This window comes from Cicer arietinum, chromosome 3 (assembly GCF_000331145.2).
Source record: "Cicer arietinum cultivar CDC Frontier isolate Library 1 chromosome 3, Cicar.CDCFrontier_v2.0, whole genome shotgun sequence".
Lineage (NCBI taxonomy): Eukaryota > Viridiplantae > Streptophyta > Magnoliopsida > Fabales > Fabaceae > Cicer > Cicer arietinum.
The window spans coordinates 21110041-21121109 of NC_021162.2; the positions used below are offsets into that span (position 1 = coordinate 21110041).

Sequence of the window (11069 nt, forward strand, 5' to 3'; positions counted from 1 at the left end):
TTTGGCTTTGTGAGCTCTATTCTTGTTCTTCAGTTTGTAGCATTCCGACTTTGTGTGACCAATCTTACCACATTCGTAGCATGTAACTGTCTTGATGTCACTAGTCTTAGAGCTGGATGGTTTTCTGAATTTGTTATCTTTCTTCTTCAGAAACTTCTTAAATTTCTTGACAAGTGATTCGATTTCAGTCTCTTCTTTTTCACTGCTGGATCCATCTGAGTAGCTATCGGATTCAGGTTTAGATTGCTTGGTTTGTACTTTCAAGCATAATCCTTTCTTTTTCCTGCTTTCCATTTCGGATTCATCCAGTCGTTGTAATTCCATTTCATGTTCCCTCAATTTACCAAATAATGTTGCTGTCGTTATCTTTGCTAGATCCTTAGACTCAGCTATTGCGGTAATCTTGGGCTGCCATTCTCTGGTTAAACATCTCATGATCTTTCCAATCTGCTGTTCATTATCCACATCTTTTCCTAGTGCATGCAGGTTGTTGACTATGTGTGTGAATCTGGTTTGCAAATCGCTGATTGACTCTTCTTTCTTCATGCTAAATAATTCATATTCGTGCATGAGCGTATTCACACGAGCTCTCTTAACATCAGTAGTACCTTCGTGAGTTTCTTGGAGGATGTCCCACATCTCTTTTGCTGACTTGCAATTGGACACTCTAAAGAACTCTTCTGCACATAGGGCGGACGTGATGATGTTCTTAGCCTTCGCATTGAAACCAACCTTCTTCTTGTCATCATCTGACCAGTCGGCTCTAGGCTTGATAATCATTGAGTTGTCAGTTCCTGCAATCTTGGGAATGTACGGACCGTTTTCAACAGCATCAAGGATATCTATGCCACTTGCTTCCAGAAATATGAGCATTCGTTGCTTCCAGTACATGTAGGCTGTACCGTTGAAAGCTGGTGGTCGAGCTAACGAAGCGCCTTCTCCCAGAACGTCAGTTGAGGCCATCTTCTTATAAGTTTTACCTCTCAAGAAGTTAGCTCTGATACCAATTGTTGGTATCTTGACCTCGAAATAACAGAAAATATATCAGTTTTCTTTACCAAATTAATCAGTATCAAGTGCACAGCGGAATTTAAATTTTGAGGCATGCAAAGTTAGCAATATAGAAAATTAAAGAGAGAGAGTTAGAGAAGAAAACACAGAGATTTATCCTGGTTCGGTTGTCAACAACAACCTACGTCCAGTCCTGAAAATCCAATCGGATTTCAGATTTTCTTCTCCTTCAATAGAAAGAATCAATTACAGATTGTCCAGTTTCCTCCCTGAAACCTATCTATCTTAATGATCTCTTTCCTATTGAATACCCTCTGATCCTTGTAGATACTCGTCAACCTATCACAGAATCACAGTGCGACTCTTTCTTGTTGAACACTCTTCACCCAAGAAAGTAGCCACCAGTTTCTAGCTGGCTTTCTATCAACCCTTTGATCCTTGTAGACAATCGGCAGCCTAACACAAAATCAAAGTACGACTCTTTCTTGTTGAGACCTCTCACCCAAGAAAGTAGCCACCAGTTTCTAGCTGGATTTTCAACGTTCGTTTTGGTTCAAAGATTTATTACAGAAAGAATAAAAGACGTAAAACAAAAGGGTCTTCAATCTTTATGAATGTTGCTCTTCACAAATCTGGATATTCATGGATTGTTCTTGAGCACATTATCATTTCTCTTAGATTGTCAACAAACTGTATTGAGATCTGTAATCACAATTATGAAGTTGTTAGTTTGTTGTTATGAACAGTTGAGAGCATTATGAGAAATTATGAAAGTTATGAATTGTTATTTGAATAAAGATTGAAAGACAGTTTATATAGTTTCTGAAAAACCAACTACGAAATCGATTTCCCAATCGATTTTGTAAAGTTATAAAAGGTGCTAAATCGATTTGCCAATCGATTATCGCGATCTTGGTTTTCTTTAATCTTGAAACTATACAAGCTAATCGATTTACCAATCGATTCTTTTAAAACCACTTTTCAGTAGAACATGTCCAGACCTGTATAAATCGATTGCCTAATCGATTTCTGGGAAACTGTTTTAATAAAACTATTTTCAATCGATTACTCAATCGATTTGCCAAACTTCAGAGTTCACTGTGTTTTCAAAAAGTTTTTTTCAATCGATTTGCCAATCGATTTGTTTTTCAAAACAGTGGCTCAGGTTTTTGATGTCAATCGATTTGCCAATCGATTTAATAGCATGTTCCTGAAAAGTTTTTACCTGGTGTTTAGTTCAATCGATTTCCCAATCGATTGCAACCAAACTTTAACAAAATGAAAGTGTTCACAATAGATTGTCCAATCGATTGTATTTGTCACAGGTGAGGTCATTTTTCAAATGATACTTTGTCAATCGATTTGCCAATCGATTCCCTCAGCACTAGAGTGCCACTGTGACTCATTCAATCGATTTACCAATCGATGTGTTACCATCAGGTTTGATTTGTGAAATGTTCAATCGATTTACCAATCGATTACTCTCCAAATCAGAGGCTACTGACTTGTGCAGTTTTTCATTTTTAATTAAGCTAATCGATTGCCTAATCGATTGCACATTCACAAACACTTAAGATTTCCTTACACCCTTGTTATGAAATCGATTTCCCAATCGATTTACATAGTCAGAATTCAACTTTTGTTGATTTCTTGTGTTCCAAGCAATTTGATACAAGTGTGTGTGATTGAATTGGTGTTCCTGAAATTTTGCTCAATTGAAATATTAGATTTATCATATTAAGTATGAACATTGTTGAATTGTGAATTATGTCAAAATTAGGAATCAAAGGATCAAAATCCAACAGAAGATCCTGTAATCAAGACAGGCTAGTTTTCTTTTCAGCAGTGATGATTTTCAAGTGCTTTCTTGCTTTTGTAAGTGGTGAATTGAAACCTTTAAGATGATTATCTGTTATAAGTTATGGAAGTAATTATTAGTATTTTAAGGTAGGATAAGATTTGCTAAAATTGTTACCGTGACTAGGCCACTCTTCTTACCATTTGACTTAGCTTAGATTTTATTTAATTAATTTGCAAGTTTCTTTGTAGGACCAATTGTCAAGATTCGCCAGTAAGTTTTATGTTTATGCTTCTTTATGAAATTTATGAAACATTCTATCTAAAAATGGTTTAATGTTATTGTTAGTTTATCAACCCTTGAATGTTTCTATCTTGATTTTTGGATATGTTTGAAGGCTTTGGTTAAATCTGAATGATTAATGTTAATGGTTGAGTAAACTACCAAATGCTCCCTTGAATTTGTAAGTCGCTCTCAAATAAGTCCTTGAGATTGCAAAAATTTGAAATACATCTTTGAATTTGTCATGCATTGCTCACACTCGTCCTTTGTCCAATATTAGATACATAATAATGGAGTTATTCCCTATATTTCACGAAGGGAGCAAAGAGAATAAGTATTTCAGCGAATTTAAATAAGGACGAAAGTGGACAGTGTTAGACAGAGTTAGACAGAGTTAAAGATATATTTAAAAAATTCATAATCTTATAACTTATTTGAGAGTGTCTTACAAAGTCAGAGACGAATTTTGTAGTTCACGTTAACGATACCTTTATCGTAACAAGATCTTTTATGATATATGCTTTGATGCTTCTGAATGGATTGATATTGCTTAGCAGCAGAAAATCCATAACAAGGCCCTCTATCTTGATTTTGCTTCTAAATAGATTAATTTTGCTTCTAAATGGATTGATATGTTTGTTTTCTTTTTCTAGCTTCCATTAAATTTTGGTGACAGAATTAATTGTTTGTCAGGTCACTTGACATTGGCCTACATAATGCAAATAACTAACTTAGAAAAAAAAAATCATAATTTGATGAAAATAACACACCACTAGTAGAATGTACTTTGTTTTGTTAATTTTTTAAATAAAAGCTTCTTTCAACAACATTTGACTATGTGCTATATTTTATCAGGATTGAATATTTCAAATTGATTGGAATAATGAAACACACCATGACACCAATTTGACCAAGCCATAATGTTAGTTGTATTAGTCCATTCAAACCATTACTTGAATAGTTTTTTAAGCTCGTTGAATTGTGATAGAGTCACCCAACATATATCAAATCAAAGAAATACACCTATTGCATGGTTACGACGTCTGACCTATTTTACTAATAAATTAAGATTTTTTAGGTGATTTATGTCTGAAACAAATTTAGTTTGTTGAGTTATCTCTTCGTCTAAAAACAAAAAACAAAAAAACACAACTAAAATCAATAAGATTGAAATCTGAATAACATAGAAGTTTTGTTGAGAGATTAGAGTTTATGAAAGTGTATTTTCTGATAATGGGGACTGTTTGGTGATGCTGAGATGGTTCCCATCTCTTTATTCCATACAAAATAATAAATTGATTGCAGTAACTTATAATTGTTGAATTAACGTTATATGTTGAAATTTTCATAAAATAAAATATCACGTAATTATATAGTTAAAAATCATGTTTCATAAGTGACTCGTACTAACGTGACACGATACAACACTGTGAATATAAAAAACATAAGAGACACATTTATCTATAATAATTAAATAAAATATAACATTATTTATAAGAGATCTAAATTTAGAATGTACATCTAAATTTCTCATTTGTTTCATTACGAATAAAATATCAGCAAACATGATATATGATAATTTATAACATTATTTATAACATGATGTAATCAAACTTGTTTGAGTTGTAAGATAGGTATCATACCAGTGTCGTATGCCTGTCGGACAACATGTTTCTGACCAACTAAAACCTTTGAATTTAATTGGTTGACTAGTGTACACAACTAGCTAGCAGAGCACAATAAAGCAGCAGGTTGTAGAGTGTGAGAAGCAAACCTTAATACTCTGTTTCCAGCTTCTTCTTAATCTTGTCTTGAGCTTTTGTTTTTTCAGCTTCTTTGATTTGCTCGAAAGATCGCATCATGGCGAGAAAATACGAAGGACATGCAGTGGGAATAGACCTTGGAACAACATACTCTTGTGTTGCAGTGTGGCAGGAGCTCCAGAATAGAGTGGAGATTATTCACAATGACCAAGGAAACAGAATCACACATTCTGTTGTTGCTTTTACTGATCATCAAAGGTTGATTGGTGATGCTGCTAAGGATCAAGCTGATACTAACCCAGAAAACACTCTCTTTGGCAAATTTCTATTCTCTACTACTTTTTTTTATTTTTTTATTTCGTGTTATAATTATGCTTTTATGTCACGACTCGAAACCTTTAGCTATGACCGTACCAATACACTTAATATGACAAACCTAACAACTAAATTTGACAAACAAATAAAAAGTAATTTTTACTTCAAAATAATATTTACATATAAATTTAACAAAGTTCAATATTTTCAAATATCAGAAAACATATATTCTTTGGCACAATCTCAAAGATGACTTATCTAAAGGTTTTGTCCATATAAAAATAAAGATATTTCTAAATTCAAAATAATTGTAAAATTCACAGATTTAAAAAAGACATAACAAGATAAAGTTGTAATATTGAATTTACTATTAGTTGATATTCAGTTATCTATGAATCTAGATAGAAAAATAAGATGAAGGGAATAAGTTATACAAAATTTAGCAAGGAGACAACAATCACTGTCAACTGGAAGTTAAACATACAAATGTATGTTGTAGAAGTTATTTTTACATAATTGATTAACGTTATTTAATAACGGTAATTTTAGTATATTATATATAATATTTTTCCTCAAACTTTTTACTTTAATATAATTTTATAATATTAGTATTAAAATAATACTTTACAAAGTATAATTTTGATCAACCGAAAATCCATCTAATTTAAACCACGTTAATTTAGACAGGATTGGATCAGAATTTTATATAGTTGTCATCCAAACCAAATCTAATTATCTAATTGCAAGTATTTTAATCTTCTATTGGATAATATTTTTGTTTGAAACGGATCTAAACCTTAATGCAAACCCCTACTACAAAATTTCTCAAAGAAGCAGCTCCATCCTAAGTAATTCTCCACAAAATTATGTAACTTGGTCTACCTAGACCGTTACCCCTACAAACAGCCACGTAGTTATAACATTCATTCCCAAAACACACATTTATAAGAAAATTATTTTCATCAAAAGATATGTCACTCTCCATACATTCAAATCTACATCATTTTAATATTTAAGTAAATCAAACTAGAGTACATATAAATACCAAAGACCTAATAAATAAATAAAAAATAAATATGATGACGATGGTAATTTCCAAAGGGTTTGTTTTCCTATTTTTTTTCTTAAGAAACACTTTAAATTAGAAAATTAGTAAAATAACCATTAATTATAATAATAATGTTAGATGTTCATGTGTGAAGAATGAAAAAATAACAGAACTCAATGTGATGTCGCAATCATAATCTTTTATTTAAAACCCTGCTTATTATGCAATTTTTATTTTAGCCACAAAATGAATGATGAGAATTTACTAAAAATATTAATTTTTCAGATGTAAAAAGGTTAATTGGTAGGAAGTTTAACGATGACGTAGTTCAAAAAGATATGAAGTTGTGGCCATTCAAGGTAATTGCCGGTGTGAATGACAAACCCATGATTACTATTAAGTACAAGGGTCAAGAGAAACACTTTTGTGCTGAGGAAATATCATCTATGATCCTCACAAAGATGCGAGAAGTTGCAGAGGCATATCTAAGGTCACCCGTCAAGAATGTTGTTGTTACTGTGCCAGCTTACTTCAATGATTCTCAGCGCAAAGCCACCATAGATGCTGGTGTCATTGCTGGCCTTAATGTCATCAAAATAATCAATGAACCTACTGCTGCAGCTATTGCATATGGTCTTGGCAAGAGAAGTGAATCTAATGGTAAACGAAATATTTTTGTTTTTGACCTTGGTGGTGGAACTTTTGATGTGTCTCTCCTCACGATTCAAGGTGATGTTTTTGAAGTAAAAGCCACGGCAGGAAACACTCACTTAGGAGGAGAAGACTTTGATAACAGAATGGTGTACTACTTTGTTGAGGAGTTTAAAAAGAAAAATAAAGTGGACATTAGTGGGGACCCAAGAGCCTTAAGGAGGTTAAGAACTGCTTGCGAGAGGGCAAAAAGGACTTTGTCTGTTGCTTTTGTCACCACTATTGAAGTAGCTTGTTTATTTCAGGGAATTGACTTCTCTTCATCAATCACTCGTGCCAAGTTTGAGGAAATTAATATGGACATTTTTAATGAGTGTATGAAAATTGTTGAGAGTTGTCTCAGTGATTCAGTGATATACAAGAGTGATATTGATGATGTTGTTCTTGTGGGTGGCTCTTCTAGGATTCCCAAAGTGCAGGATCTATTGCAAGACTTTTTCAAGGGAAAGGATTTGTGCAAGAGCATCAACCCGGAAGAGGCTGTTGCTTATGGTGCTGCTGTTCAAGCTGCTATTTTGAGTAATGGATTTAAGAATGTCCCAAACTTGGTGTTGCGCGATGTTACCCCATTGTCACTTGGTATTGGAGTATATACGGAAGAAATCATGGATGTGGTGATTCCTAGGAACACTTTTTTACCTGTCATGAAGACAAAAGGATTTGTTACTGCTATAGATAACCATTGCAGTGTCTTGATTAAGGTTTATGAGGGTGAGAGAGCTAAAGCTAGTGATAATAACTTGCTTGGTTTGTTTATTCTTTCTTGTCTTCCAGGTGCTCCTCGTGGTCAGCCTTTGGAGGTATGTTTTGCTATCGATGAAAATGGTGTCCTAACTGTTTCTGCTAAGGAAATATCTACAGGCAGTATGAACATGATCACCATAACCAATGACAAAGAAAGGTTGTCGACGTTCGAAATTAATAAAATGATTGAAGAGGCTGAAAGATACCATGTGGAAGATATGAAACTTCTAAAGAAGACCAAGGTAATGAATGAATTGGACTATTGTATTTACAATTTGAATAATGCTTTAGTTAAGAAAGATGTTTATCGAAAGCTTTCCCGTCAAGAAAGTGAGAAGATCAACAATGCAATTACTTTGGCCACAATTGATAAGAATAATAAACAGAAAGATATTGATGTTCTTGAGGGTCATCTCAAGGAGCTGGAGAGGATGTTGAAACACCTTATAGTCAAGTGATGTCTTGCTTAATGTAATCATTTAAATTGATTATGTGCAATAGTATTCAAGTTTATGGGAAAAAAACAAAAATGTTTGCATTTAAAATGTTGTTGTGAAAATACTATTTTGCTACAGTAATTGAGTTAGATTTATTTAAAAATAATTAAAATAAATGTGTTATTTCATTTAATACATTATAAAAAATCTTATTACAATAATAACAACTTAAATATTATTATATTATTTTTTATTTATATTTATTTAAATATTTCATAATGTTCAGAGTCCGTCTAACAAATTACGAAAACTAAAATGACTTTTAAAAATAGGGATTTAATTTTGTCAAAAATATAAAAAATAGTGACATAGTCTAGATTTGAAATATGGATAAAAAACACAAAATCTTACACTTTACCTACTAAAATTGTCATTTTAGTTGATAATTTTATAAATTTAAGTTATTGCAAAAAATGTAAAAAGAATAACTTTTTTTACAAATACTAACTTTTATACTATCAAAATAATTATATAAGCTACAATCACAAATAACGATTAAAATATATATACCATATTTTTTAAAATAACACCACTAATATTATGTGAATAAAGAAAATAATAATAAAATATAATAATTTCATTTGGTTTTCATATAATTCGTTTTGAATCATGTAAAATTAAATCCGAATCAATAGAGGTCGGGTTTGATAGGTTTAGACACAAACATGGAAAAATCGAACCAATTAAAATTAGTTTGACTTGAATCTTCAGATTTGTCAGTCTATTAGTTTGATTCTTACACATTTATATTTAAATACATTGAATTCATAAACCTGGTGTCAATAAGGTGCATGTGATTTTAACCAAAAACAAAAAGGTCTATATATGTTATTAATAAATTTTTTCCGACGAAATGTATTAATCAATTAAAACTAACAAAATAAAACAATTGGATATTTAAAATAATGTCTAAATATGTTTAGAAGATTTTAAAATTACATTTAATTTTTAAATTTAAATATATTATTTAAGATTTAAAACAAAAATGTTTTTCGGTATGATTTTGGTTGTCTTTAAAAAATTATGGATAACGTATTTATCTCATGATTAAAATTAAATGTGTAATTCAATATTTTTGTGTGTATTTTACTTATAAATTTACTGATGTGATACATATTCATTGAATTTTGAATAAATTATCCATAATTTTTTTAAAGTAATATAGAAAATATCTTAAAATCATATTTAGAGTATTTTTAAGATTTTGTTATGTTTTTTTTTGACAATTAGGATTTGTTAAGTTATTTCCATATTTTGAGGATTTGATATGTTTTCAAATTACTGTTACCTCTCTATATATGTTATATATAACGATGGATAAAATTTATGTTAGGAGGAGAATTGAATGATAATAACTTACTATTGATATTATTTTCTGAGATGCTAAGAGGTTAATTGGTAGGAAGTTTAGTGATTCTATATTTGAAAATGATATGAAGTTGTGTCCATTCAAGGTCATTGTCGGTGGCAATGACAAAGCCATGATTTCTATTATATATTTTAAATAAAACTGTTAAGATATACATTGAATATTATCAAAATATAATATCCAATTAACGTACATTAAGTTTTCCCTTATTATTATTGGATACATATTCTATTCCTTCAATATAAAAAAAATTATTTTATTTTTGTACAACAAAAAAATATTTATATATATAAATTATTCATAAAAACAAAGACACTAACTAGACTTAAAGGTTAGACGAAGAATAAATCGCAGCAAAAAATACTTTTTGTTCACAATATTATTTTATATTTTTATTGTAAAAAATAGTACTTTGGATTTGTTCATTATAAACACTCTACAAAAATAATACTATTAAAATAAATTTGAAAAAACAAATGATATAACACCTCTAATTTAAGTTAGTTATTCAAAGGTTAAGTGAAAATGTGACACAAAATATAAGATATACGAAATAATTATAAAATCAATTGATCATAAAAGAAATAATAGTACATATTGTTGCGTCCGGTTTGTCCGCGAAAAAAGGAGTCGCCACCAATTTTATTTTTATTAAAGGAAAAATTGGATAAAACCTAAAATAATGGTTTTTGAACCAAAAAAATTCGGATTCGGGAGTCGATTACAAGTAGAGAAGTTATTACCACTCTACAACGTCCGTTAAAACGGTTACCCTATAATTAATTATATACATACTATTTATTTATTTATTTTTACCCCAAAAAGAATAATAACAAAAAAAATAATTATTTACATTAATAAAAGAAGGAAAAATGTTTTTTTTTTTTTAATTTGGTTTGACAAGGGAAATACCTTGCTCCTACGTATCCCCAGGTGCAATAGGGAAATCAAAACTCACGTAGTTCTTGGGTAGAAAATATTTATGTGTTCATCGATTTTATTATTAATTTTACTTTATATATATATCAAAATAAATTAACAACATAATAGTGATAATAATAGTAATAATGGTAATAATGAAAATATTAATAGGAGTGATGTGTTGTACATTGATTTGTGTATCGTTTTATTTTAAAGAAAACATTTTTTCTACTTTTATTTTTATTTTTATAAACTATAAAGGATAAAAATTCAAGAGCAGATCCGCGAGTCGGCGACGCATATGTGGCGCGGACCGATGGCAGTAATAATAATAGAATTTAAGATCTAATGCACAAGAAATAAAACACAATAAAGATGAGAGATCACGAATTTGATAAAGAAATAAACGATTATACAGCAATCAAATTGATTGTTATTGGTTGAGTCAAAAATTTCTCATGAAACAAAAAAAAAATTATTGTTTATATCATACGTGCATAGAATATTAAAAAAAACTTTATAACAATAATAATGTAAAAAAAAAAATAGACAAGAAGAAAAAAGGAAAATAAGTGTTTACCGCATTGGAAAGACTTTTTACTAGCTCGTT

At 30.4% G+C, this 11069-nt stretch overlaps 1 protein-coding gene across 1 annotated transcript; it reads left to right on the plus strand.

Moving 5' to 3' along the window:
• Positions 1-4815: 4815 nt before the first annotated feature.
• On the plus strand, positions 4816-8317 carry LOC101508519 (heat shock cognate 70 kDa protein-like). The gene is made up of 2 exons (XM_012713468.3): positions 4816-5171; positions 6503-8317. Exons 1-2 carry the CDS (start codon positions 4952-4954, stop codon positions 8128-8130), a joined length of 1848 nt encoding a protein of 615 aa, XP_012568922.1. The 5' UTR covers positions 4816-4951; the 3' UTR covers positions 8131-8317.
• Positions 8318-11069: the final 2752 nt, after the last annotated feature.

Bases quoted from the DNA above. Each gene is read 5' to 3' on its own strand.
- LOC101508519 (XM_012713468.3), top strand. From the start codon at position 4,952: ATGGCGAGAAAATACGAAGGACATGCAGTGGGAATAGACCTTGGAACA. The intron at 5,172-6,502 runs GCAAATTTCTAT...TTAATTTTTCAG, and splicing joins CCCAGAAAACACTCTCTTTG to ATGTAAAAAGGTTAATTGGT.